General features: G+C 47.6%; 5 protein-coding genes across 10 annotated transcripts; 2 read left to right on the top strand and 3 right to left on the bottom strand.

Moving 5' to 3' along the window:
* Nucleotides 1–9: 9 nt before the first annotated feature.
* Nucleotides 10–8440, bottom strand: LOC117641558 (E3 ubiquitin-protein ligase mind-bomb-like). Of its 5 annotated transcripts, none has more exons than XM_034379007.1 (8): nt 8243–8439; nt 6746–7724; nt 2537–3518; nt 2336–2444; nt 2048–2249; nt 1878–1966; nt 1288–1486; nt 10–1193 (listed from the first exon to the last, which is right to left on the bottom strand). In XM_034379007.1, the coding sequence occupies exons 2-8, from the start codon at nt 7689–7691 to the stop codon at nt 1144–1146; spliced, it is 2577 nt and encodes an 858-aa protein (XP_034234898.1). In that variant the 5' UTR covers nt 7692–7724; nt 8243–8439; the 3' UTR covers nt 10–1143. The 5 variants fall into 5 exon arrangements, 3 of the variants coding, with proteins under 3 accessions (XP_034234898.1, XP_034234900.1, XP_034234899.1); XM_034379009.1 differs by having other exon boundaries at nt 7583–7724; nt 8243–8437; XM_034379008.1 differs by lacking the exon at nt 8243–8439 and adding an exon at nt 8129–8160.
* Nucleotides 8441–8533: 93 nt separating this feature from the next.
* On the top strand, nt 8534–13549 carry LOC117641561 (wee1-like protein kinase 2). The gene is made up of 6 exons (XM_034379014.1): nt 8534–9376; nt 9884–10165; nt 10246–10622; nt 10714–10839; nt 10921–11048; nt 11141–13549. The coding sequence occupies exons 1-6, from the start codon at nt 8727–8729 to the stop codon at nt 11453–11455; spliced, it is 1878 nt and encodes a 625-aa protein (XP_034234905.1). The 5' UTR covers nt 8534–8726; the 3' UTR covers nt 11456–13549.
* On the bottom strand, nt 13539–14555 carry LOC117641567 (gamma-secretase subunit pen-2-like). The gene is made up of 3 exons (XM_034379022.1): nt 14308–14555; nt 14025–14129; nt 13539–13941 (listed from the first exon to the last, which is right to left on the bottom strand). Exons 1-3 carry the CDS (start codon nt 14366–14368, stop codon nt 13802–13804), a joined length of 306 nt encoding a protein of 101 aa, XP_034234913.1. The 5' UTR covers nt 14369–14555; the 3' UTR covers nt 13539–13801.
* Nucleotides 14556–14833: 278 nt separating this feature from the next.
* LOC117641564 (protein TFG-like) lies at nt 14834–17264 on the top strand. The gene has a single exon (XM_034379017.1). The coding sequence runs from the start codon at nt 14972–14974 to the stop codon at nt 16412–16414; it is 1443 nt and encodes a 480-aa protein (XP_034234908.1). The 5' UTR covers nt 14834–14971; the 3' UTR covers nt 16415–17264.
* An 84-nt stretch (nt 17265–17348) lies between these two features.
* On the bottom strand, nt 17349–27771 carry LOC117641559 (CTL-like protein 2). 2 transcript variants are annotated; one of them, XM_034379012.1, is made up of 11 exons: nt 26660–27771; nt 21268–21390; nt 20996–21165; nt 20455–20638; nt 19987–20129; nt 19128–19293; nt 18659–19056; nt 18300–18574; nt 17931–18225; nt 17638–17842; nt 17349–17569 (listed from the first exon to the last, which is right to left on the bottom strand). In XM_034379012.1, the coding sequence occupies exons 1-11, from the start codon at nt 26706–26708 to the stop codon at nt 17463–17465; spliced, it is 2115 nt and encodes a 704-aa protein (XP_034234903.1). In that variant the 5' UTR covers nt 26709–27771; the 3' UTR covers nt 17349–17462. The 2 variants fall into 2 exon arrangements, with proteins under 2 accessions (XP_034234903.1, XP_034234901.1); XM_034379010.1 differs by lacking the exon at nt 19987–20129 and adding an exon at nt 19527–19672 and having other exon boundaries at nt 26660–27763.
* Nucleotides 27772–27913: the final 142 nt, after the last annotated feature.

Raw genomic sequence — 27913 nt, 5'->3', positions numbered from 1 at the left:
TACAACAAGTTGTTTTTATGTGTTATTTATTGACAGTCCAATACACAGGTTGATGCATTATTATTGTTACATGGTTTGTTATTATGCAATATTGACACACACAGGATACACACAGGGTGACGACAAAATTTCAACTTTTACTCGAAGCTTATTTGGCCTTAATTAAAATCACAGATAATGAACACTTTCGTTGTTAACACTGGGGAAACAGTGTAAATATTTATGCTTCGGTTGTTCTTTTTCCATTGCTAACACAAAAACACATGCCCTAATAGAGGAAAATTTCTTGTCCACTTAAAATTAGTTGTAGGATCAGGCATGACAATGTGGAGTCCTCAACAGAAAAATTGGCACCTCTCTCAGAATTTGAAAAGAAATAAATCACAGATTCTTCCTAGCTGCATGGACCAGGCTCACCACAAAACTGACAATTTAATAACTGGTTTCATTCCTTCATTTGAAGAAAAAATAAATAGAACAAAAACTAATAAAAATTAATGACAATTCTTATAATGATAATTATACAACAGAGTATTAACAAGATATGATATGTATAAAACAGAACTGATACACTGATACAGAACTTATACAAGGGAAAATCAGTCATCAAGACTATGTACAGCCAAACACCATATTGTTGTTTTTATGGCCTGTTCTGTACCTTGAAACATTAAACTGCACATGTTTGCACAGTGTAACCAGCTTCACTGCCCTTCACACTTAAAACTTTTTCTTAAAAAGCAGTTAACTCATAGTATAAAAAAAATTGTGCAAATATGAGCTTCACGAGGTTTCAAAATGTTGTTTCCTTTGCATTAATTCATTACTACCAAGAATTAGTTTTATTCAGATGGAAAAGGATGAAGCAAATTTTTTAGGGCACTGACCACATACTGGATTCAAATCCCTTACAAAATGATAATAAAAATAAAAACAGAATATTTTGAGACTGAAGAGCTGTTGATACTTCATACTTCATGAATTCAATACACTTGACTCTATAAGTTATCAGATTCAGCAAGAATAATTCTACTTGACTATAAATAAAACATACAAGGCAATTGCAAAATAAAACAATAAAACAAGATCAAACCTAAAAACACACTGCAAAATGTGAAATTTGAAGAAGACTGATGGCCCACTTTAATTCTCTTCAGATGGACTAGAGGATCTTGGGGATCTTAAAAGAGCATCTATAAATGTAAAAAAGAAGAACGAATTACGTTTACACAGAATGAAAATATATGTATGTGTTTGTAAGTAGGGTACAGTACATGGTTTACTTACCTGAATCAATGAATTCAGCAACAGCATCTTGACCCGAAGTTAAATGAGCTATTGTATCTGCTTTCGTAAGATGGAAGGGAGTTGAACCTGAGAATGTTGGCTCCCTCATATCGGCTCCACTAGCTAGAAGAGCTTTTTGGGCTCTGTAACTCTTGCGTTCAATAGCAAGAAATAGTGCTGTTCTTCCACATGTTCCATCCTGCAAACAAAAATTAAATATTGTTACACAGGTATGTATGCTGACCTCATAAAATCATTTAAATCTTCAAGAGATTTAACAATATACTACTCAATCTGAAGCACATCAGGTGACATTTCTGCATGGCTGAGTGTAATGTCTTCAAGCCACACAAGAATCCACCTACAGACTTGTTGTTCTACAGGTTCACGAGGGGGATACTAGAGACTAATTTCACAACGTCTTTCTAGAGACCAAAAGAGCATCCAACCCACATGAATCTGTAAAATAACAACGCTGTAGCTGTGACCTCTTATAAATCCAGTGATGCCCAGCTGTTTAAAAATTTAAATATAACTGTATATTTTTCTCTCACTAAGTTCAATGCTATTTTTAAGCCTGAGAAACTTACAGGAAGGTCAACTTCAGCCCCATGATTTATAAGCCATTGAATTGCACTTATTTTGTCCTGTTGAGCTGCAAGGTGAAGAGCAGCGAACCCTGGTAGAAAAAAAAGAAGAAACAAACTGTAAAAAAAGTTACATATTATTCCATCAAATTGATCCAGAAAATTCAATTTACCTTCATCATTTAGATTATTTACAAATTCTATGGTATATTGCCGAGAAAGGAACACAGACTCAAAAATATCTTCAGCATGCATTACAGCAAGGTGAAGTGCTGTGTTGCCTTCTTGGTCAGTGATTGAAGCATCTGCACCATGTTGAAGCAGTAAGGCAGCAATTGAACAGTGCCCATGGTACAGGGCTAGCTGAAGTGGGCTCTAAAAGAGGAGAATTAAATAAAATAAGAAAGTACAGAAATAAACAACGTATAACATGAAACGGAAATTTTGAAAAGATCTTTTACCTCATCTTTTGAAGTAGGTATGTCAATTGACGACCTACGAGCTTTTAATACAATACATTGACGTTTAACTGCAGCAAGATCATTATTCTCAACAGCCAAATGAATAGGTCTGAGACAAACAAGAAAAACAAAATAAGTATGCAGCTGCTAAAGCAGGGAACCTACTAACTAGAAAAGGAGCAAAGAACTTTATATACTTACAGTTTGCCATCCTTATCAGGTACCAAACAATTTCTGAATTCTAAGAAAGCATTTTTCACTAGACAGTTTATATCTTCTTTTGAAGGTGGAGCTGAGAACTCATTTGGGTTCAAAGCAGAGTCTGGTGAAGTGTGGATCTGTCCATTGCGGTGTTGCTGCACGCCTCCCTTTTCACAAGCCTCAACAGTATCACTAGAACTCTTTAAAAGCTCTGGGCATCTTTTTTTCAATGATGGAAAATCGTTTTTCAAAACTGCTGCTTTCCGTTTCAATATGTTTGAACTAGAAATAGCTTCACCTGCTTCATCAAGAGATGTTGCTAGGTTTCTGTCATTTGGTACCATGATAAACAAGGAAGTAGTATTTGGGATTGTGCATATTTCACTATTATTTTGTCTTCTGATATTTGAAGACTTGATTGGAGAATTAAGAGGCAGAACTATTGAATCAGAATTAGCAGTAATCTGGAAACGTGACTGGGATGAAGCAACTGAATCTGCTGGTGAGTCCATTGAACTCAATTTCCCCTCAAATGTTACAGGAGAATTTAAGGGCAAGACTAACCTATCAGATGGAACCTTATGATTAAAGCTCAATGCACTAGAGCCGATTACTGTCTGCATGCTTCTAGATGCTCCTGTTGGAGTCGGAACTGACAAAATAAAAGAGTTACTGCTAGGGACTTGGAGAGGAGTAGATATGCTTGGTGTTGTGACAGTGTCACAGGTCAATGAAGCAGCAGTCACTAAATTGGACCTATTTTGGCCCAAGTGGGGATCTGACAGCAAAATGCTCTTAGAAGATGTTACACTACTATTACTTGGTTGGGAAATGGAAGCAATTTTTCCATCTATAACAAACGTCGTCTTTGTGCCAGCCATTTGTTTTGGGATGGATAGTATCCTTTTCCCATTCTTTGTGTCAACAATAACATATTCACTCTGAGGCAAAGTAGAAATTGAAGTTGCAGGATGCATAGGACCTATACCAAAGGCAGAATAAAGCAAACAATCAAACACTAGCAAAAGTAATTTGAAAAACAGAGAGAGGGGAAAAAAAATTGATATGTAACACTGGACATTGGACAATGTCATTGTCAGGTTCATCTGTCATATTTAACATACTAATAAATCGTGCATTAGTGACTGAAATATCTGATATTCCAGTCAGCAGGGCAACAAGTAACATGGACAGAGGATTTAAGGGGTATCACTGTAGTAAGGAGGTCCTAATTTGGAGTCATATTATTGAGAAACAAAAATAGAAAAGATGAAATTGATGGTGAAGATGCTTGCTGTTCAGAGGCTCTGTGAACACTGCATACAGGAATGAGACTGCGAACCTGACACCATGCATAACAAAATTAATGTCACTGATAAAACAATGTATCTGCTAGAAAACTCAGCAAAATATCCAAATAAACATTTAGTCTTTCTTTGCAAAGGTAATTATGTTGTGCATGCTATTGGTTTGATTCCTAGCTACATGCCATTCCTGAATAGTGTTAGCACAGAGATTCTCAATAAATAAGGAACCATGCTCACCAACAATGTCTGCCTTTTTAAAGGATATTGAAACAATAAATTTCTTTCTTCAAAAAATGAGAAATAGAATATTGATGGCTGTCTAAATTTTTCTGCCAGTTCCCATGTTGATAAATTGGTGAGCAGGCTGATTTCTAATTTATATTTAGGCCTCTTGATCAACGAATTATGGGCATGGCCTATAATCGCAACCTCCTTCCGTAATGATACCCCTTAAAACGAGCCCCCTACCAGCAAGTTTGTAGAATGTGTTTACCAGGCACGTTTCTTACAGCCGCTTGCTGGCCGGATTATATTACAATAATGTTATGATTATGTACTCAGAAGAATAGTCCACTACTGAAGAGCCAATGGTGTTCACTAACCAAATTTCAATAAAGGATGTGTCAACAAACCTGAGCACAACATGCCACTGTTAATCAAAGAAAACTAATAAACATTGACAGGGGTTACAACCCTAAAAAATTAAAAACTAAAAATTCTTTTTGTCAAATAACGTTTCTTAAATGATTTTTTCCCCTTATGTATTTTAGATGATGAGCTTCAAGTTGTTGAAAGTACAATAGAATAGGTGTACATTGCAGCCAAGCAGACACATTTTGATGAACTCTTAGCTCAGTCACAAAGTGATCCATTTTGTTCTGCATGAACTCTTATTTTCAAACTTGACTGTAGCTTTTCAAGCAGACCGCTTGCTGGATTGATCTCAAATTTTACTGAGGTATTCTTAGATGTTAGCTATAGGGCGCACAGTAGCATTTTTTATGAATATTCCCTTTTTTCCCCCTAAAAATTTAACTTTTTAAATGCATTGATTTTATTTTCCGGGATCCAGGTGAAATATCACGAAACACTCCCAAGGGATCCTGGGACTAACATCTCAGAATAACCCAGTAAAATTTGAGATCAATCCAGCAAACCGTCTGCTCAAAGAGCTAAATATGAAGAAGTATGGAACTGAATACACTATGCTAACGATATTGATTTTACTGGCTCACTTTGTGGAGGCTCACCAGACGAGACTGACACGCCGTCAATACATAGAAGAATGAAGTTTGGCCATACACACCTGCATTGAACTCTCCCTCCCTTATGGCCGGCGAGGAGCAGTGTTTTGCAGCCAGCATACTCACTTAACATGACGGCGTCTCCTGCTCAGCTTGTACAAATTATGCCTTTTTCATGAACAACTTTCAATTTGCTATATGCAGTGAATATCACTCAAAACAACAAATCTTTTACTTTAAAATGATAGAGTAACTTTTGAATGACATTCAGCTCAAGAAACCATTAATGTTGAAAATGCATGCCAAAATTTCTGCGTGGTATCCAGGGGAACACTTTCAGTTCTGGAGCAAATACCATAACTTTGCTCTTGAAAGACGAAGCTTTAATTTGTATTATGCATTTTCTATTAAGCTGGTTCCAGTACTGATATGATACTTACCTTACTCTGGCAGTTGACTCATTTTACATTATCAAGATGGTTTGCACACAATTACAAATGTTACATAACTTTACCTCACATCATGTTAATTACATAAAATAGCTTTTTGTATAAATTTCAGTGTATACAGCAGAAGCTAAAAACTCTCTGGCCAAGTGAACACCATTGCTCTCATCATTCGAGAAATTGTCTGAGCACGCCGAGATATTTCCCATAACATTTTCCCACATTCGGACATATTTTGCATGGAACGGCGAAGAGTTATCATTTTAAGGTAGTCAGTTCCAAAATAAATAATTAAAACAGAAAATTTAAGTTAAAGTGCACATGACTACAAAAACATTATGGACTAGCCACAAATTATTTAAGTCCATGTTTCAGCAAATTATTGAGTCAGGTTTAACATAGAATAGTTAATAGACTTTTGTAACAAAAAAGTACTTGCAATAACATGTTTGCACCAACATGAGCTTGCATAGACACCCTTGATGCAATTATGTTTACATGTAATTTCTTGATACACTGTCACTGGTAATGAGTTGATCAGTAGATAAAGAGCTTAAGTAGAGGGAGAATGCATGGAGATGATAACCCTAAGATATGAACAGAATTCTCAATCCTTTGCTTCAAAAAGGAGTCCTCATATAGGACAGAAAACATTATGGCAATTTCAACATATAAGCTTAATAAATAATTTATTGAATGCAGCCGGAACTACAGACCAGACTTCTTGATTTGATGAGACGAATAATGATTACCTTAATCTCATGTTGCATCGCTCAAGCTCTGTTTTCAGCCATGCAACATTGAAAACTAAAGCAGCAAATGACAAAAAAAAATTCTTTTACAAGAAAATTGGAGTGCTCTCTCCTATAATTAATCTGGTATCGTGAACAGCTCATGCACAAAGAATAAATCAAGCCACAGTTTATGCAGTGTGCACAATTCACAGTCAATCAAAAGCTCTGCACAAACCATCATAAGTTAATACTTACAAGAGAATGAGCAGAGACAATGAAGCAAGTGATTGTTCTTTTAAGATCCAGTATTTAATTAAGTTAATCTCCCAATACCTGAGGTCGATACACAACGGCGATCAATCATACCAGTACTGAGACTATGAGTAAAAACACAACCACAAAACATGACAAAATGTGGAGAAAACTGTAATGGGAGGTCACGCAGTATGATCGACAACATCTCTTTGAATGATTTTACCTGCAGTTGATGAGATGGGTTGCAGGGGCGGTATTGGGTTTGGTAAGTGAACCTGGTTGCCTTCAAGATCTTCCTCAGGATCTGGCATATAGACTTGCACTCCAATATCTACGGTCTGAGTGTTCTTCGCCTTTGTTGAGACAATCCTAGTCGCTCCTCTTTCAAAACTAATGGTTGTTTTCCGATTCCTTTGAACTGTATAACCTTGGTTTTGAGGTACCTTTTCAAGAGTAGTTGTTGATGCATCCAAGATTAAGCTTTCCTGTGATTCTGATACACTATTGTTCTTAGATAAAGATATTGATTCAGGATCACGACTGGAGATGGAGGAAGGTCCTGCCACCTGCTTTGATGATAATCTTGCTTCTAATATTGATGAAAGTTTTAGGGAAGGTTTCAATTGAGGTGAAACCTCAGATGCTTGGAAAGGCAAAAGTTTGGATTGATTTCCAACTGTATTTATCAGTGGAACCATTTTAGGCACAGTAGTTATTTTAAATTTTTTTCGACCATCACCATTGCTACTCGGTGCAAGCAGTCTGAGGGTTTCCTCCAAGTCACCATTAGTAGCTGGGAGAATTCTTCGATTATGAGTGCCAACAATTCTATTATTTGCACCAACTGCCCTAATTTGCAATACACCTGATTTAAGCTGGGCAATGCCTCCTTCAGGCGAAGGCACAAGTTTGAAACTCCCATGTCCTGCAACTCCATTAGAAGACAGAGCAGCAAGGGGCATGGTCTTCACAACCGGACTCGGAGAAACAAGACTGTCTAGTGGGGAAATCACAATATTGTCTCCATTTTGCAAGGGTTGATCACATCCGTTAGACTCACTCCTGACTGTGTCGGGACTGTTTTGCAGCTTTGAGTGAATTGTTTTCTTGTAATTTTTCATATAATCATCAGGTATTTTTTTCTCCAATAGAGCTTCTAATGTCTGCATATCTCATATGATATATTGAGCTGCCAAAGGGTCCTGTAACATATAACAGCAAGAAAACTCCTTTAAAAGCAGAAAATTAAATTGGCACCACAAAACTACACAAAATCAAAAAATTTCATTTTTTAAATTAAAAACTTAATAACAAAATATAACCAGGCTGGCATTTAACGCAATTCATTATTGAATACAGTTATTAGGGACAATTCTGTCCAATCGGATACGTTTCGAGATGTAAAATGACTCGCATCGACGAGGACCCTTTCCTCAACAACGGGGTTCCCCCCAAGGGATCCCCGTCATGCGTTTCAAGAGAATCGACATGATTCCCCGCAGATGAATAAGCAGCACGGACATTTCCGAGCGCGGCATTCAGTTCAGCCACAGCAAAAGGAAGCCCGCATTAGCCAAGTAAAGACACCTTGCATAACAATACATACGGCCACTGCCAGAGCCTCTAAAAGGTTAATCAAGCCCAAGTACAGTAGGGCGGACGAGGGCACGGATAACACCAACTTAACCGCAAAAACTCTGACAAACCATAACAACTTTACCTAACAATGTTTCACACAGCACAATAATGAAGGGCAGTCTTCGATGTACGCTCACGTAATTGGTCCTGAGAGTTAAAAGGATGAGCAGACACCTTCAAAACAATATGTGATAAGCTTGTCGCCTCTCGTCGAGCGTACCACCGTAGCCTTGGGGGCTGTAGCGAGTGTAGTGTGAGGGAGCGAGTACGCAAGCGCGACGCGTACGCGCGCACGGGGATTCCCGGCCAAGTCACGTTCTGGAAGGCAGCGCCGCCTCCGACCAGGAAAGACCACACTCGGGTGCCTTCTGGAACGCACCCTCAAAACAAACGAACGGCGTCGTTTGAACCGCCGTCGCCATCATGAATTGTGTTTACCCGCCATAACGACATTTTCAGCAAGCGTGCCTAGGCTTTGTGTGTTTTCCGTGTTGTGTCCCAAATTTGTGGCGTTTGTGACAGTGAATGTTGTTCTGGCGCGACGACCGTCTCGTCCTGGCGCCGCCATGCACAATACAAGTCGACTGGAGCGCGAGCCAGGAACGGCAGAGACTGAGAATATGCTAGACGTGAGTGTGCACACGGTGAGTTCGACCGGTGATGACGGTGCCGACATGGAGGAGGACTTGGATTCCACGGTGGACACATCCAACTGGCTGGACAGCCCAGGCCGCGGCCCCTACCCGCTGCCCAGGAAGCTGGACTTCTCCCACAGCTCGGTGGACTCGTCCCCCGAGGCCATGTCCTCGCCCACCTTCTCCCTGCTGAACCACAGCACGGCGCCGGACTGCGGCACCGATTCGCCGCCCTACAAGCGGGTCAAGTCGCTGCGGCTCATGGACTCGCCCGCCACGCCCAAGACCATCTTGGAGAAGAGCTCTGCTCCGTTTACGCCCCTGCCGCCGGGCCATGGACCGTCAGCATCGCTAGGGCTCGGGCTGGCTGCAGCGGCCGCCCCCAGCGCTAGGGGCCGCCTGTTGCCGCTGCTCGACAGGGACTGGGATAGGAACAAGTCCAGAACGTCGTCCTCCTCCAGTTCCAGCCTCGTCAGCCTCGCCCCTCCTGACAAACTGGCCGTCAACCTGAACCCCTTCACCCCCACAGGGATGATCCTTACATCAAAGAAGAGGTGTCGAGCCCTCATGAACCAAAGCGGGTAAGTGTTGGCCAGCTGGCACTGCGACAGGTGATGTGGGCTGGGGAAACGTAGCACTGTAAGGCACTGTCAGCTGGATGAAAGGTGTAACTTGCTCCTGTTACTGTCGAAGGGTTGACAGCTGTCAAGCAGTAATGGATATTTGTGTTGTGTGTTCCAACCTGCATTAACCACCCCTGGTATAATTTGTACCATTGGTTTGAGCTTGTGAAGCTTACCTCTTCTTATGTCTTCAACTTACCTCAGTTCTTGTTAGCGAACACGAAATTATGTGTTGTGACATGTGATTTCAAGGACACATTTTTATTAAGGCCTTGGATACATGCTGTTTGTTGTCTTTCACATTAAGGATATGTATGAGAAGTCTCAAATTTGACCTTTTGTGATGGATATTAAAAATGCAAAGCGTGCTGTAATTGCTACTCTTCCTGAGGAATCATCTTCAAATCAAATTTAAAACTGTTACTGCCTTTCTGCTGTGTCTTAAATGTTGACTTTAATTCTCAGGTCACCTCCAGGCACAGTTGTTCCAACTGTCCCTCCAACTATCCCAAGTATCAAGGTGTCTTTGGCGTCCCAGTTTGATGAAGCGGACATGGATGTTGACCCACCAACAAAGAAGTTAGCACTGAGTGATGCTAACATACCACGCTATAATTTGGAATTTATTGAGGACGAATTGCTTGGCACAGGAGAGTTCGGCAGTGTTTATAAATGCACTAAAAGGCTAGATGGCATTGAATATGCTGTGAAGAAGAGCATTCGCCCAGTCACAGGCAGCAGTAAAGAGTAGGTCCAGTTCCTTTGAAGTGAATTGACACACAATTTTTTTTCTACTTGTATGTACTTACTTTATATTTATATTTTAGGAAAGTTGCCTTAAATGAAGTGTATGCTCATGCAGTACTTGGCAAACATCCCCATGTAGTCAAGTACTTCTCAGCATGGGCTGAAGATAACCACATGATCATCCAGAATGAATACTGCAATGGAGGCAGTTTGGCCCAAGCCATTGAGAAGCATAAGGAGAATGGCACACGGTTTACAGAACAAGAGCTGCGCCAAATGTTGCGACACATAGGGGAGGGCCTGCGGTATATCCATTCCATGAAACTAGTTCACATGGATATAAAACCTGGTAATATTTTCTTAAGCAGAGAGCAGAGATTGCTTTCAGTTGGGTATGACTCTGCAGATGACACTACAGAAGAAGATGATAAAGTGGAGGAAGTTACTTATAAAATTGGTGAGTTCGAATGCTTCATAGCTGTAGTACCCTTTGTCCTCATTTTAGGTGCAACATTTTACAAACTTTTTTTTGTCCTATTTGTTTCTAGGTGATCTGGGGCATGTTACATCTATCACTAATCCTCAAGTTGAAGAAGGAGATTGTCGATACTTATCCCCAGAAATTTTGCAAGAGAATTTTGAGCACCTACCAAAAGCTGACATTTTTGCATTAGGTACTGTCCTTTTCTCAGAAGTGAAAACCTTCCTTTGTAATCATTTAATATAGCTATCTTAATTTATTTTAAATTGTGTAGGATTGACCATGCTAGAAGCTGCTGGTGCTGGTCCTCTTCCCAAAAATGGACCACAATGGCATGAACTGAGAGAAGGCAAATTGCCAGAGCTATCTCATTATTGTCATGACTTCAGGCAGCTGTTGACAGTGAGTAGTTTTCATGTTTTTATTTGGCTCTCTGCACTTTCATTTGGTGTTAATCAACACTGGCTTATTCTTATTCTTTCTTTTCCCTCTAGGAAATGATAGATCCCAATCCTGAACGGAGACCAACAGCCTTCAGTATGCTGACCCACAGATTTGTGAGTCCCTTAGGTAATTTAAGCAAGGCTCAATTACAAAGAGAGCTGAATGCAGAGAGATTGAAAAACGTGTTGCTTACACGGAGACTAGAAGATATGACAAAATGCATCAACAATTTTGCCCCTCACATCATGGGAAAGCAGCAGCAGCAACATCATGAATTGTTAAATGTTGGGAAAAGGATGAACACAAGGGGGTCCAGATTAATTGGGAGGAATGCTATCAGATCACAAAGTGCTTCAAATCTGTGAAGGGGGTGCCTTGCAATTGTATTCATTGTGAGTTTGTTCACCAGATTATGCACTCCGTACTTTTGAAGGGACAAGTGGTTGATGGTTATCTTATCATACTGGTGTTTAGCTAAATCTTTGAACAGACTCAAGTGAAAGATTATCCTTTAACAAAATATTAAGAAATCCTTGAAAGTAAATCCGCCTTTCCCATTGGCTGTAAAGCAATATTTTTAATGTTTAACTACTTTTCAAAGTTTTAAAAGAATTTTATGACGTAAACTGTTTCAGGTTTCAGGCTGTTCTATGTGACATTTGAAACTAAAAATTAAAATGTAATTCTGTGCCTTTTTGTTTTTTAAACAAAAAATTGTGAATTTATATTGCAATGTTTTGGTGTTGCGTTTGGTATTTAAATGGGTTCATTTTTTATATGGCACTGGATTTTCAAGTATGAACTCTCTTTTTAATTTTAGACATTTTCCCAGTGAATTTTACATGTTTCATATTTTTGTTGGCTTTAGCAGTTCAGGGCATAGTACTGTCACATTTTGTTACAAATGCATATATTTGCTATTGTTTTTAACTGTTTGGAATACTATGGACCAAATTAGTCATTCAGTCATTGCTTGTTGCATTTGAGTACATTCCATTTTATTGTATAAATTTATTCGATGAGCTTCTTGGTAGTCTAACTTTTGTAACCCCAGAAAGAATGAGTCTAATATTTATTTGTGGTAAACATAGGGTATGTATGTGCTGTGAAAAACCATTTAGAATTTAGTTTTGATTAAAGAGGTGATACTATGCAGTGAGCCTAAGTAAAAGTATGGTTTGTGATCGTATGTTAAGGGTTATGGGGAGCACTTGGGGTTTCCTGCTTATTTTATTTTAAGTGATAGTGGGCTTTGTTTAGTTGTCCTTAAAGGATTTTTTTTTGTAAGGCTGATTTGTAGATGTATGCTTTGGCAGTTATAATTATAGAGTATAGTCATTTTTCGGGTGAAAGCCTTTCCCACTGTTTCTGTGTGTACTCCTGGGATTTTAGTGTACCTTAAACAGTGGCATTTGCTTTCCTTCATATAGGTGTCATGTAGTTTTTAACATAGACTCTTCCAATCTAACTGCTATAATAATAACAGAATGATGGTACTAATTATTGTTTTGAACAGTAGATGCATTGACCACTGCTGTAGAGTGTGCTAACTTAACTTTTCAATTAATGTCAATTAACATTAGTTAAACTTATAGATAGCACTTTCTGCACTGTGTGGTCTTTTATGGCACTTCATTGTTTTATGCCAAATGTGCCTTTTTAAGTGTTTTGTAGTATCCACAACCTATTTGTCTGACACTCTGTTTCTGTAGTAGGGCAAGGTTTGTTAAATTGTGCATTGGTCTATTTCTGTGAAACCTAACTCTTATATTAAGATGCAATTTTCTGTATTGACGTCACATAGGAGTAGAGATAGTATCAAGATCCCTTCTTTGAAATTTTTGCTGGGATGGGGGAGGGTTTATGCCCTCATGCTTTGAATTTTCAAATAATGGGTCTTATTGCTGTTAGCACCTAATTATTGTGTGGTATTACATGAAATGCTGATTAGTCAATGAAAGCCAAATTACCTCAAGTGCGCATTAAATGCCACTGATCGGTCTTTATCATCATGAATCATCTGAGGATATATTCAATCACAGACGTTAACTTGATTTTCCTCAATCTTGTTCTTTTTGCTAATTACTTATGAACAAATAGAGGAAAGTTGTAATAAAGCTTGTTTTTCCAAATGGGTGACTTGCTCTAGCTTGTGAAGCCAATAAGAATAACTTGTGATGAAATACTCATTCTTACGTAAGCTGAGAGCAGTACTGTTTATCAGGCCCAATAATGCTATTAAAATTGCTCTGAACTATAAAAATCACATCCATTGCAACCAATTACTAAAGTTGCTGGCTGTTGTTCCTATGTATATTTAACATCAGTCTGGAACTTAAATCTTAAGCGTCCTTATAGAACAATGGAAAATTGTCACAATTATGAAGTATTTTCAATCTGTAAATTGATGTGTACTATCAAAATGTATGTATGTGATTAATAAAATTGTTGTGTATTAACTGAGTTTTATTTCTCTTAAGATATTCAAAATATATCACAGAGGCTATCTTGCCTTGAATAATACAAATAATAAATTAACAACTGAGCTAAGATCTCTTAGGGATTGTTAAAAGTTAAATGATTAAAAAGTAATGGTCAAAAACTGGTCCAGGAGGAGAGATAGCTTTCATCTGTTAAGCTGTTTGTGTATGATAACAAACATTCAAGCAAGTCATGATGTAATAGTAGTACAATTGACTCCCTATTGGTGCCTATGGGCTACCAGACGGAATTAGGAAAGTAAGTTCATCACCTAAATCACCCCATTCAACACGATACTTCTGAAAAATAATATTCCATGTTATAAGAGCAATACTCCAAATGAGTGCTCCTATACCAGAATATATGACATCTGAAACATAAAGAAAAGTGTCATGTTTTGTATAAGATAAAGGTAATATGTTGCTAACATACATAAAAACAAGAAAAACACACATTTCCTAATTTGTGACTGCTCTTCAAATGGAGGTCTCTTGAAAGCGTCTTTGTAAAACCACACAAAATTGACAGCCCATAGGAAAGGCAGAAACGCCCATCCACCTGAGGAACAAACAAGGATCAGAGGTTATAGGTTATATTTAGCTTTAATGGTAGGATAGGTGACTTTCCACACAAACACATTAAGACCCTAATTACAATCTTGTACAAACAAGGTATCCTTGACCTGAAACAAGACATTCTTGTCACAAGTTGAAAGGAGGAAATTATTATGTTTTACCTCTAAAGTACCAGCGGCTAAGTTCCAACTTCCTATCATCCTTCACTTTTGACAGATCCATTTAAAATGAGATGGAAAACAGCCAATTATATTCTTCGACAGTAAGAAATTAAATTCCACAAACTACTTTCACTTGAAATAGTACAAGCTTGGTTTACAAGGTTTATGACAGATGTTTGTTTTGTTTTTGTGGTTAGAGTGGTTGGTTGTCAGCGTCACGGCCGTTAGCGCCGTAGTCGGCCAGGTCAGAAACTAAAATAGTAGGGTGGGTCACTAGTCACTACTCTTGGTACGTCACGGTGTCACTGTTGGTTGAGATAAGCGAGTGGAGCCTAGACTAGATACTGTTTTATATTCTACAAAAGTTTTTGCATAACTTAAATCTGTCATTGGTCTTGATTTCTTCACTTCCCCTGAAGCCTTGGGCTGCCTCTCATTCGCGCTATTCAAGCGTTGGCGCTCTTTCCAACGCGGGGCGGAAGCGGAAAGATGCGGGAATAACGTGTCTACCGGAACCGGAAGGCTTGCAGTCTGGTCTGCTGGTGCTGGTCTCGTCTGGTTGGCTGGACTTGGACTTCGGCCGCCGCTGTTTGGTGTTATTCATTTAAATTTATCGAAAATATTTGGTTAATTCCCTCAGAAGAGAGCTACAGCCACAAGAATCATGAGTAGTGCATCTGTTAAGAGTGAGACGGAGTATCCTCAGCTTGATTTGTCGGGCAAGTTGATAATTAAGGTGCAATTGGGAGATGACGTTCGCCGGATACCTATTCACAATGAAGCCATAACCTATGACGAACTGGTCCTTATGATGCAAAGAGTTTTCCGTGGGAAGCTTAACAGCACCGACGATATCACAATCAAATATAAGGACGAAGATGGAGACCTAATTACAATCTTTGACAGTTCGGACCTGGCATTTGCTGTTCAGTACAGTCGCATCCTGAAACTTCTACTGCTTGTTGGGGATCAGAAAAATGACGGACAGCTGCAACTTCAAGCAACTCAGGTCAATGAAGTCCGGAGGGAGCTGCAGCAGATTCGCGACCAGGTGAATCGACTTCTGGACTCATTGACCAACGCCTCTCTTAGCAATGTGTCCTCCAAGCCCTCCAAGTCTGATAAACCTACTTATTCAGAACAAGTACCATCTGTTGGACAGCCACCTTCAAACAGTGTTGTTTCCTTGAATCCCAAAGAATTTGACCCTCTTGGGAAAACTGGGAAAGCTGTTGATTCGGTAAACCTTGAGGCTGCAACTCAATCTGAGGCAAGCCGCCACACAACCCCTGACATTCATCCCCAGCAAGCAGCCCCAGCTTCTGTTTCATCGACTCCTCAAAGTGTTACTCCTGTATCTGTCACGCCGCAGCCACAACATCAACCCTTACAGCAACCTCAGCATGTGCCTACCACTCCAAGCCAGTACTCCATGTACCAACCACCTGTGAGTATGCCACAGCAGCAGTCACAGCCAGCCACGGTGGATCCGTCTCAAGCTCAGCAAGTGCGGCCTTCCCCATACCCTCAGTACTCCCAATACCAAGCTGCACCACAGGGCTACGGTATGCCACCCCTTCCTCAGCAGAATGGTGGAGCTTCTGCAGGAATCTCCTCAGGACTCCCACCAGCGACAAGTACTGCTAACCGTGCCATATACCCACCAAGTTCTACTCCAACCAGTATGCCTCTCAGATCCCCGTACGCTCAGATGGGTGGGGCCATTGGCACTGAACATGGCTCTCCTACTCATGCTTCACGTCAACAGATGCCTGGTTTGCCCGGTCAAGGGCATAGTCAAATGCCTGGAATGCCCTCACAGGGCCAGAGTCCAATGCCGGGACAACTCCCTGGTCATCCATCACCTCATCATCCAGGACAGCTTCCTCCTCAGCCTGGCGTAGATTACGGCCAGCAGCAGCAGCAGCGTTACCCATCCATGCCGCCCATGGGTGGTCCTCCAAGCGGACCATTGCCAACCCAGCAGACTCCTGGATCTAACCCATACAGCAAGAATGTCTATTCATTTGGACCGAACCTGCAGCAGACCCAGCCACAACAGCCCCCTCAGCCCCAGCAGCAGCACCAGCAGCAGCCTAGTTATTAATTAAATACTATCCATTGACTCTGTTGTAATATGTTTTGTTATTATTTCTAACTTTTCTTTGAATAGTCATCTTAATTGAACATCATATGGCAAGCAATGATTTATTATTTGCCTGTGAGTTTCTATTTCCACAGCAGTGAATGTTAACATTTTCCGCATGTTAGCATATGAAATTCTATCAATTCACTTTATTTATACATATGTAGTTATCTTTTTCAGGCGAGTTTCATTCCTTGAGTTCTGGCTCCTTTTTAACTCGCTTTTCATACTTATTCACGTTTCTTATTTTATCTTTGTTAATTTGTAACTATAGAATACTCTTTATTTTCCGGACAAAGATGCTCTTCACATTATCACTTATGTAGCATTCTCCGTAGCCAAGGATTGTGTCTCAGGGAAGATTGTGCAGTTTGTTTTAGTCTGTAACTACAAGAAATTATATTCTTCATTAAAGTTTGAAACTATGAAAACCTACATGGATATTTTACAATTTGGATTGGTTAGTGTGCAAGCAGATTAGTCAATCGCTTGCTACTGCTTGCAAATTACAGGCTACATTCAAAGACTGATAACATTCTTTTTTAAACAAACATTGACATAACTGAATTTTTTTAGTATCCCCATCTACTAGATGCATAATAATTTTGTTATTGAGTGATTCATGCAGGCGAGGAGAGCAAGTGTATTTAAAACTTCATTTGTGAACCAACTTTTCAGTAGAAATAATGAAGATTGTGTATGAATGTAAATGTATGTTTAATTAAATGTTTAGTTTATGTTTGATTATATTTTTTATGGACATTATATTAGAGGTCTATCATTGGAAATAAAATTATCAGCTTTGTTAAAATATATTGTTTTATTACATACTATAAGTCCGAATCATGTAAAATATCTTTACACAACAGATCCCTAAATTAAAAAATCACGATAGTCAGGATGTTATGCTTAATATTAACAAAAATATATGGCAAAACATGAAAGGAAAAAAATCACATTGACAGTACTTAACAAAGGTACCTCAAAATCACAAATACAATTGATCAGTCTATTCTGCATCTCTACGACGATTCTTCTTCCCAAAGATATTCATGAGGCTGGGAGACATGAAATATGGCTTCTCTGCAGATCCGTCATTGCGCTCACAGTCTTCAACTGCAATTTTAAGAGGATGGTAAGAACAAAATTTTAGAGTGCAAGGGAACCTTAAGGCAGTTACTTACGGAAGCATAGGAACAGGGTATCAACAGCAACACTATATACGCCAAAGAAAACACTTGCTATGAAAAATGTTCCGACTCCAGCTATGGTGATGGGCACAGCATTGTAGTTAAGTTGCTGTGGCCACTGCAAAAGGCTAAAATACACAGCTGTACACACCAATGCAGTAATTAGTGCCTTCCCCATGAAGAATACAAAGTCCATTATCTGCCAAAAGAACATTGAAAACAAAATGTTAAAAGATAAATTTTATAATAATCCAGGATATCTACTTCACTATTTTTTCCCCTCGTACCTTATCAATAACTACAACACGTATGACATTTCTCATTAACAGGTTGAAGGCATCTTTAGCTGAGGCACAAAAGTTTTTTCCATGCACAGCACACATAATGTATGCATTTCGGGAGACAAATCTCAGAAAGCCCTCAACACAGGCAAAGCAGCACTTGCAAAAGCACATAAGGCATTTGCCCAAAGAATTGTCACTGTATTGCTTTGCTTGTTTCTCAATAGCATCAAGAATTAGTCTGAGAAAACGAACAATTGATATAACCAGGGAACCAAAAGCTACCGTACCCGTGTGGTACCTGAAAACAAAAATGTGTTATTAGAATCATATTTTTATATTGATCTGAACTTTCTTATTTACACTTTTACATACGTTATTGACATGAAAAAGGAGCGGGTCAAAACAAAAAATGGCACATCTTTTTTGTTGAATGTCCAGTACCAAGTGGCAAAAGTTGCAGCTAGTATCATTTGTGCCATGCCTGATATGAAAAAGAGAGCCCAAATGACACCAAAAACATTGTACACATGCAGCCACTTGATGTAGTCTGGGGGATTGTAGCGGAAGAATAAGCAAGAGGCTCCCTTTGCGACACAATTGGAGCACAGCTGTCGAAACTCATTGGGAAAACACTGTTGCCCACTCGTCTGAAACCGAAGAAAGCAAAAACAGTTGTGATTAGGTAAACTTTTTGGCGGCACTTATCTTCTACCAATGAATCCCAATATTACCTGCAAGGGGAGGCCGGTGCACGTGCAAGTGCCATCCAGGCCGTGGGTCTTGTACATGGCCTCGCCCAAGGTGGCCAGGTAGAGCAGCACGGTGCCCGCGTAGGCCACGGCCGCCACCTGCAGCGCCCAGGGCAGCACGGGGAAGAACAGCGTGGACGTGGTGCTGCTGACGGCCTTGCCGCCCTGCTCGATGAGCGTCACGGCCAGCGAGATCCTCTGGCGCAGGAACAGCACGATGAGCAGCAGCACGGCCAGCACCACGCCCAGCACGATCATGAGCGTCATCCACGTGGTGGGGTCGTCCAGCCACGTCTGCAGCTCGGCCGGCACGTCGCTCCAGTCGGGCACGGCGGCGCCCTTCCTCACCTGGTCCCAGTACCGGTAGCACACGTAGATGCCTGCGAGATCGACAGGGTGTTCAAGGAGTGCTGCCGCGAGAACGCGAACGCCAAGTCAGGCAGTCACCGACCTGCGCCGAGCGCCGCCAGCACCACCAGGATGGAGCTCCAGACGATGGTGCCCGTGATCCAGCGCAGCAGCAGGATGTACACGAGGGACAGCACCATGGCGCCCACCAGGCCGCACAGGATGAAGGGGTACGAGGCCACCGTGTCAGACACGATCTGCTCGCCGGTCTGCATGGAGGAGAGAGAACACACGAGAGCGGTCAGGAAGGAGCAGCACAGGCACTGGCTGCATCAGAACCCGTCGCCGGCGTGCCAGCGGCACTGGCAGAAGCCTGGCCGCAAAGTTTGAGGCAACCCGCGCGGGGAATCTGGTTTTGTTGGAAGGGTTCTTTCGCTCCGAAACTACAAGCTGTGCGCGGGACGTGACTCCTCCACCCTGCAGGCCATGGCCATGCCCCTACCTGTTGCGCCCACTGCGTTGCCGAGGCAAGCTTGCTGCCCTTGATGACGTCCTTGAGCGTCGTGGAGCCGAGCGGCTGCCCCGCCACATGCAGGGGCTTGTTGGGGTCGACCACGCTCGTCGCGTCGGGGATGCAATACTTGCCCACTACAACCGAAGGGAGGGAAGGGTGGACTTAGACGAGTTGTGCCTGGACCTACCTGCGCCGAGGCGCCCAGGCGCCGAGGCGGTGCGTTGTTCATGCAAGGGGCTTGTGGGTGTCCGGGAAAGGAAAGTGAAGTGCAACAGCAACGGGAAGGGTGAGGGCGCCTGCAGGGAACAGGGCATCGTGCAACTGGGCAAAGGACATGCAGCATGCAGCACCGTGGGACGCCGTGCACTTGGGGACATGCAGCGAAGTGGCGTCCGGGACACCGGCGACGACAAGCAGGCCGTCAGCCGCCGCGCCGCGGTAGCAGTACCTGCTGGACATCTTCCCTCCGCCACACCAGGGACAGGCAGTTGACAACCATGGTGTGCAGCCTCCAGAAGCCCTCCTGGATCAGACGGATGGTGACCGAGTCCCGAACGTCAGCGGCCGTGGCCAACACGCACCGTCCGTCCACTGCGACACGTCACAAACACGTCACAGGACGTCACAAACATGTCACCGTGGGACAACAGCAGCCACACAGCGTAAGCACACGTGTTATGGGAGCCGAGACACTTTTAGGGCACGAACATAAAGCAACGGAGACAACAACGGGGAAGACGAAGAAGAGGAGGGAAAGGGCGCTTGAAAATGAGACTGGTAAGATTATCTTTCGAGCAGTTCACGCAACCCGTCGCCTAAATCGTTTCATTTTCCAATTTTCATTTCTACTTGATTAGAATGTATATACAGTAAAAACTAGAAAGTAAACCAGCACAACAGTCGGCGTCTTACTTACGTGCGATGCTCTTCATGTACCACTTGGCGCACTGGTTGGCCTCCACGGCGGCCTTGAGCGAGGAGCCGGAGTGCGCCGTGATGTTGGGGAGGCAAATCGGGCCGGGCCGCAGGCTGGCCAGGCCGCCGAGGTTGTAGTGGTTGGGGGCGTAGAACTCCTCCGTGGGGCACTTGTCCACGCACACCTGCAGGGCACCAGCCGCACCAGCACGTCAGCGAAGAGGGTTACGTCAGGGGAGGGCGCGATATGCGCGATGTGGCGGGCGGCCCAGCGCACAGGTGGGCCCTGTCCCGAGGCCACAGTGTGCCGCCACACGAGCCCTGCTTCATCGTGTGGGTTCGGTACAGCTGCCCTATCGTGCCCTCCGGCAGCATCCTTTAGCGCCTGCGAGGTAGGCCACTGGCTCGCACCGCAACACACTGGTGTGGAGACGGTGGCCTACCTTGCTCCTGTGGAGATGACAGGCAGGACACGCTCGGCCGCTAGCCTGGCGCTTCACCGGTCGCTCCGCTTGTAGCGTTCTTTGTTCTTTCGTACTCACGCTGGGCGAGGAGCAGCCGTTGACGAGCACGTTGGCGGTGGGCCTGGCGCACAGCGACGGGTCGAAGAACAGCAGGTACGGCTTCCGGACCACCTCGGCGTCCACGCCGCACTTCTGGCCGCTGAAGTCCGTCGGCTGCAGGATGCGGCTCGGGTCCCCGAATTTGTAGGCTGGAGGGGTGGAAAACGGCGTTCAAGCGACTCGTCCCGAGGTACAAACGGAATGCGGCAGGACAAAAACAACAGTCGGGCCGCTGTGACCCGCGCACTCACCGAAGAAACCGACGGCGCCCCACGCCACCAGGAAGACGATGAAGAGGAGGAGGCACAGGATGTCGGTGCAGCTCCTGCGGTCCCGGGGGCCCTTGAAGTTGGGGTCATATTCGAAGGGCTTGCCTGCACACAGAGACAAAACAAGATTCAAGTCAGAACAAAATCACACGCTGTCAGGTTTGCACGTAAGCCCGTACAAGGCGTTTGGCTCTGTTGGTTGCCTATTCAGGTCCCACCGGAGGGAGCCTTTCCCCCTTTCCCCCTTCCCCCTCCTCTCTCTCTGGTAACGCGCCTATTTGCACGGCGTCTACGGCAGTGCGCGTGTCCTGGCCTGGGGGCGTTTTCTAACAGGGCAAGTTAAGTCACCAAGACGTCGGTCTTGCCGCAGTCACACCCCGTGCTGGCGTACTTCCAAGGCGTATAAGAGGCACTTCTACAGTCCCCACCTCGTCGCGGGGCGGGGCGGGGCACCTCAATGCTAAGGTGGTGGAGGTGGTGCGGCATAGCGCGCGTCTAGTCTTTCTGGCTTACGGGACTTCCCCGCCGACGGGCCGACGCGCTGACGGGCGCCAGCGCGCCAGCAGGGACAGCGAGGCGGGGAGAATTAACTGGATGAAGTAACACTGCGCCGCTCGAGCCGAGCCTAAGCGGACCGGGGCAGCGGGGCAGCGAGCATTGCTCACAGAAAGGATGCCGCGGGGCGGCGGGGGCGGTCACGCAACGCGCTGCCCAGCCCACCGACCGAGAGTAAACGAGTAGACGTCCCACACTCCTCGCAGGCCGCGAGGGTCCTATAGTCCTAGTCCTCCGACTCCATGACTCGGCGTACAGCAGGCACTCAGGCGCCATCAAGCAGTGCAGTGCCGAAGGGCGTGAGCCACTTGTTGAGCGGCAAGGCGGCCGGCCCTTCGGCGCCCTGCGTCCTCGCCGTGCCGCTTGCCGCCCGCCGCTTCCGGGCCGACACACCGAATCGCCGACACCTGGCCGGCGCCCACGCCGCCCGCGCCGCCCGCGCCGCCCGGGACTTCCCTCCCTCCCTCCGCAAAGCGCGGCAAAGCGACGCAAAGCAAAGCTTCCTTCCGGCCGGCCGGCCGACAAAGTGGCCGGGCCGAGTGTACACACGCGTGTACACACACGTGTACACACATGCACGCCACGCCACGCTCGCACGCGTCGCCGCGCCGGGCACTCTCCAGGCGCCTCGGTGAATCATTCATCCCACCTGGATATCCGAGCCGGCGGCGTGGCGGCGTGGCTTCGACCGGTCGAGTGTCACAGTGTGACGCCGCCACGCCGCGCCCCGCTGCCACCACAAAGGCACTGACGACAGACACCTCCATCGGCAGCCCAGCCGGAGGGCCGGAGAGGCGAGGCGAGTCGATTCCGCCAGTCGAAATCAAACAGCACTCAGCATAATGGCCTCTTTGCCTCCCGGAGGTGCGCGGCGCGCAAGGGACGTGTCACTCCGTCACTTGGAGGGCGCGCGCTGTGCGCTGCGCGCTCGGCGCTACGAATAATGGGACTCGACTACTCCCGAGAATTAACTTCGAGCGTCTTCAAGTGGGGGAGGGGGCTCATCTTGTTACTCGCATGCAGGGGGAATGACCTCCCGGCGATCGAATGGCCAGCATGGCCAGCAGAGCGCGGGGCGGCGGGTTCGAATCCCGGTGTCGGCGGTGCGTCGGTCGGTGTGGCGCCGGTATTGGGAGTCGCATTAAGGCCACGCTGGTAATGAGTGTCGCCCGGCGTCGCCTCGCCACCACACACGGGCCGGGCCGGCTGGCCGGGCCCTCGTAGGGGAGGGCGAAAGAGCAAAGCCACTTCCTACTTCCGACACCCGGCTCGTTTGGCCAGCGCCACGCTGGCGACGCCCCCCCCCCCTCGCGATTCCACATCAAAGCGGACAAAACCGTTTGTAAATCTCTTTGAGCGGCGCGGCCGGCGGCGGGCGTTGAACCCCCGACCCGCCATTCATCACCGGGGCCGGAAGTGATATATGCGACGCCTCGGCCGTCGGCAGCCGGCAACACAACGCCGTCATCCCGCCGCCTTCCCGCCGGATCGGCGAAGACGATCGAAGTGCCAAGCCGTGGCAGAGCCAATAGGGTGGACTTCCCTGCCTCAGAGGCGCGAGGCGGCGAGACGGCGCGAGCGGACGGCGCGGGGAATCAAGGGGACTTGCCCCGGCCGTGTCGCACCGCGCGTTCGCTGCAGGCCGACATGTCCACCACGGGGTTGATACCCCCGGGGCGGGACGCGGGGCGTTCAGGGGGCTGGCGGGGGCGTATCCGAGGAGCCTCGCCCCCTCGGACGCACGGCCCCGCCCCGGCCCGCCCGGCAGTGCATCACCCAGCCCACCCCGCGGTGCCGCGCCACGCAGCGACTAACCAATTCATTACCTGGGGGAGAATGGAGAATGTGAAATCGATCGGCGCGTCGCGTTCGGCGTTTTGACGTCCGCCCGTCCCGTCCGCCCCCCGTCACAGACATCGCATTAGCCCGGCCGCCCTTTCCGTTTCGCCCTCAAGTCAACAAAAAGGGGAAGCGGTCTCCATTCTGGCCGGGGATGCGGACGGGCGGACGGACAATCAGGCAAACAGACAGACACACTGGCAGACAGACACGTACATTAGCCGAAGGGATAGCGGCCAGCCGCAGCAATAGCTAGCAATCGCTCGCAGGTAGGCAGTCCCGTGGCGCACCCTGCCAGAGGGGGTTGCCTACCTGGCGGCGCCTACACTGCCAGGCCCACACAACCCCTTGCTTCCGGCTTCCGGCTCGCAGTGTGTCGGCGTGCATGGCGCCAATCAAGGCCCACCGGACACACTGCAGGCGGTGCAGTCCCCGCGGACCCTGCAATGCACACCCTGCGGGCCACGGGCCGCGGGGTCATCGCCCCGGCGGCATGTCCCCGCCAATGCACCGACCAGGCACGAGCCAGAGCCAGGTCAGGGGGGCGGACGCCAAACCATCGCGATCAAGCATCGCACCATCGCGCCGGGAGTCGCACGAGCATGAGGCACTCGCGGCGCGCCGGAGTGTCAACAACGCCAGCCGAAGGGGCCGGTACAGGGGGAAGGAGGGGCGCAAGGGGTTTTTGCCTCCATCACACCTAGGTAATCGCCTGAAAGTTAGGCAAGACCGTACTTCCCCTCTGTAAGTAGGCCAAATGTGTTAATTGCCCCCCTAAAGGGCTATGCCTCTGGATCCGCCTCACGGTAAGACTCGGTTCTTGATCTTCCAGGACCGTCCTGGTTTTCCTGTGTGTTTAGCATAGGAGAACCAGGACGGTCCTGGAAGATCCAGGACCGAGTCTCGCCGTGCTCTGCGGCGCCTACACTGCAGACTCGGCCAGCAGACGCAACCCCACGCAGGCCAGCGGGCCAGCGTTCGCCAACGATTCCGAGCAGTCGTTCCGTCGTTCGTCTCTCTCGCACCCCCAGGGAACGCCCCACGAGTGCGAGAGAGACAGAGCGTCGGAGTGAGTCTGGTGCAGGGGCCGTCCCGGTGCGTGCTGCGTGCCGTCGGCGTGCCGCCGTTTCCCCCGACAGGGCAAACACGTCCAGCACGCGGCGGCCAGTATTAAAAGCGTGCCGTGCTGCCGGGCCCAGGCCCCGGCCCAGGCCCGGGCCCCACACTGGCCGGCCCGGTCTGACGTTAACGAGCCAAATCACTCCCTGCGGTCTAATCGCTTTAATCGCGCATTGTTCTCCCGGTCGGGCGAGAGACACGCGGCGCGGCCGGGGCCTAGGGCTGCCCAGGGCACGGCATGCCGCGGTCGCGCCATTGATACGGCACTTTACCGACACTTTGCGCACCTGCACGCCCCGCACGCCCCGCACGCCGGCCGGCACCGTGTGCAGAGTCACGCGCGCACGCACGCACCGCGCCTGCCGATCCCAACAGTGTGGCCGTCGCTCTCTCTCTCGCGCCTTTACGGGGCTTCCCTTGAGCGCGAGCAAGAAGGATGCTCAGTCCGCTGAACGTGACACTGCCTGGGGCCGACCGACGTCGCCGCCGTCCAGCAGAGAGTCGTTTTCAGAGCGCTGCCTCTCTCGCACCTACAAGGGAAGTCCCACGAGTGCGAGAGAGGCAAAGCGCCGGGCTGTCACAATGGCAGCGGCGTTATGGTGGTGGCGACGGTGACGTGTCAGTCGCACCTCAAGCAAAGCAGGGGGAGAGGGGTGGGGGGCACGGCCAAGGTCACCGAGTACCGGGCGGGGCGGTACCGGGTAGCACGCCGTTTGCAGAGAGAAAGGCGAGGCGGCGGTTCTTTGTTCGCTGCACTGACTCTGCACCAGCGCCGCGACTCCAGCGGCGTCCTGGACTGCAGCCAGGGCGCCGCCGCGACAGGCCGCCGGCCTTCACGGTCGCGTGCTGCCGGTGTTTTCGAACACTGCAAAATAATGCTATCGCGGAACTTCGACGAACTCGAGCCAAAAGTGCGGTGCAAGCGCAACGCACTTGACACAACGCGCGTCACTGCGGCTGCGCCACTATCTCTTGATGGGGCCCCGGCAAACAGGCCGAGATTAATTGTGGTCGTTTTTCGGCGAGCCTGGACGGCAGGGTTCAAAGACTGCGTGGTTAAGCGGCGCCTTTCGAGCGATGCGGTTCAAGGAAGCCGAGCGACGCCGTCAGACGCTTCAGACGTCAGATGCACAAGCCACTCGGGCAATCGGAGCGCAATTCAGCCGGGGCGCATATGGCGGTCAGCCTTATCGCCTCTCACCTGCATCCCGAATTAGATAAGTAAGCTCGCGGCTCGTTTTTTTGCAACGTTGTGGCGGATGATAAGATGACAGTGCAAACAGGAAATTGACTCCGCAGGATTAAGACACAGCTTACGGCATAGACGCATATATCACAAGCTAGTTAGGGTGGGCCCGGAACGCGTTCGTGTCGCAATTCTCGTGGTGCTGGTGGGAGCGAGCGAGAGAGAGAGATGCAGTACTTCGAACGAGCCCGATGATAACGAGCGAGAAGGACCAGGAATAACGACCGAGAGAGAATGACTCACGGAGGGAAGCTGCGCGACAGGGAAGTCCCACCGGGCGCGGCGCGGCGATCGAGACGGAGAAGTGGAGGGGGTGTCGAGGTCGGAAATCTGGGTACCCGAGTCCCATCAAAAACAGCCCCAACTTTACTCCAGAAAGATCATCGTCGGAATGACAACAACAAACAGATAAAAACGAAGAAAAACCTGAAAAGGCGATCGAAGAAATTTGCTCTCTAAAGCAGGCATTGCTCAATGTTATTCCCACGCCACGGACGTGACTTTCACGTGGAGCCGTGCTCGTGCTCAGTGCCAGTCCGACCTGCGCGACACTGGCAGACGACAGACCGCCACCAAGTGCCCCAGTGTCACCCAATGGGCCCCGCTCTCACTCACCGAGCCGCTTCTCGGAGTTGACCGACGAGACGGAAACACGCCGGGCCATGGCTGCGGCGTCTCGCGCGTCTTGCCGCGGACGGGCCGGCGCCGGCTCGAGTCAAGAAGAAGTCGTTGGCGCCCCGCCGCCCTGCTGGGGCCCGCTCTCGTTGCCAAGGGACTGACTGATCGGTGAGCAGGCCGAGCAGGCTGTACGCGACGATGAGGCACTCGGCGACGTGGTGGAGGGGGCCGGTGCTGTTTACCCGCGACGACGCCGACGACGTCCTGCCGTCCTCGCCGGACAGCTGACTGGCCGGTCCCTCGCGCCGGCTGCGCTGTCTTGCCTTGCCTTCTGCGGCGTCGGAGGCGTCGGAGCAGCGGGGTTCAGGTTCAGCTCACCGAGCCATGGGCCTGGGCCGCTCTGCCTGGTTCGCCCGGCTCGCCTGGCTCTGGCACGGCTATTATCAGATAACGCCACGGCCCAGCGTCGCCCAGCCGGCAGATCTTTTGGCGCTGTTGTCGATGTTGTTGTTGATGTTTGGCCAGAGCCGCAGCCAGCCATCCAGCCGCAGGCATCCGCTTGTAAAGTGGGGGCGGCGACTGCCGTGCTGCCATCAAGCGCCTGCGGGTTATCACCGACAAAAAGACACGCGTGAATCCCGGCGCGGCGACGGGGAATCGAACCCGCGGCTACCTGCAGCGCGGGGTGCACAAAACGTTGCGACTTGCTAGCGGCGCACCGCTCTTTTTGCATGCCTTTGCATATCGCGGTTCGAGCGCGGGCCAGCCAGAACAGACGGCCCACTATCTTCGCGCACCGGGCCGGCCCCTCCCCACGCCGCCGTCCCGAGGTGTGCGATTTTGAGCGAACGCGTCGACCATTCGTTTTAACGGGTAATGGGATGGCCGATGGCCGTCGAGCGCAGCAGGCTGGCGGCAGATGGCGTCCGTCGACGGCGATGACGACGATGACGTGCCGCAGCCAAGCAGAGGCCTTCCCTCGCTCCTGAATCATGCACCGGCGCGCGGTCGGCTGCCACCAGGGCCAGGGCAGCCTAGGGCAGACACGACAGCGCCAACAATGCACCCGCGTGTCCTATTGATTCATTTGGGGGACCGGGACTGATCGAAAAACACGACGGTGAGGGACTTTAGGATACAAACGTGGCGACAAAGCGGGCGCTGGAGCGCTCAAGGCGAGCCGCCGCTCCAGGCTCCAGCTGACAACGCGTACGAGTCAGCCGCGGCGATGTGAAAGCGACGGGCGAAACG

This window comes from Thrips palmi, unplaced genomic scaffold, assembly GCF_012932325.1.
Source record: "Thrips palmi isolate BJ-2018 unplaced genomic scaffold, TpBJ-2018v1 HiC_scaffold_15, whole genome shotgun sequence".
In the NCBI taxonomy this organism is placed as follows: domain Eukaryota; kingdom Metazoa; phylum Arthropoda; class Insecta; order Thysanoptera; family Thripidae; genus Thrips; species Thrips palmi.
This window is presented reverse-complemented; position numbering and strand designations above follow the sequence as displayed.

Coding starts and splice junctions, on each gene's coding strand:
- LOC117641558 (XM_034379007.1), bottom strand. CDS start 7,691: ATGCAGACATTAGAAGCTCTATTGGAGAAAAAAATACCTGATGATTAT. Junction 2,445..2,536: donor CCTGATAAGGATGGCAAACT/GTAAGTATATAA, acceptor TGTTTGTCTCAG/ACCTATTCATTTGGCTGTTG. Junction 2,250..2,335: donor TACCTACTTCAAAAGATGAG/GTAAAAGATCTT, acceptor CTCCTCTTTTAG/AGCCCACTTCAGCTAGCCCT.
- LOC117641567 (XM_034379022.1), bottom strand. CDS start 14,368: ATGGATCTGTCAAAAGTGAAGGATGATAGGAAGTTGGAACTTAGCCGC. Junction 14,130..14,307: donor TAGCCGCTGGTACTTTAGAG/GTAAAACATAAT, acceptor TTTGTTCCTCAG/GTGGATGGGCGTTTCTGCCT. Junction 13,942..14,024: donor GCAGTCACAAATTAGGAAAT/GTGTGTTTTTCT, acceptor TTTATGTTTCAG/ATGTCATATATTCTGGTATA.
- LOC117641559 (XM_034379010.1), bottom strand. CDS start 26,708: ATGGCCCGGCGTGTTTCCGTCTCGTCGGTCAACTCCGAGAAGCGGCTC. Junction 21,166..21,267: donor GGGCGCCGTCGGTTTCTTCG/GTGAGTGCGCGG, acceptor CCACCCCTCCAG/CCTACAAATTCGGGGACCCG. Junction 17,570..17,637: donor TACCCTGTTCCTATGCTTCC/GTAAGTAACTGC, acceptor TTAAAATTGCAG/TTGAAGACTGTGAGCGCAAT.
- LOC117641564 (XM_034379017.1), top strand. CDS start 14,972: ATGAGTAGTGCATCTGTTAAGAGTGAGACGGAGTATCCTCAGCTTGAT.
- LOC117641561 (XM_034379014.1), top strand. CDS start 8,727: ATGCACAATACAAGTCGACTGGAGCGCGAGCCAGGAACGGCAGAGACT. Junction 10,166..10,245: donor GTCACAGGCAGCAGTAAAGA/GTAGGTCCAGTT, acceptor TTTATATTTTAG/GAAAGTTGCCTTAAATGAAG. Junction 11,049..11,140: donor ACTTCAGGCAGCTGTTGACA/GTGAGTAGTTTT, acceptor TTTTCCCTCTAG/GAAATGATAGATCCCAATCC.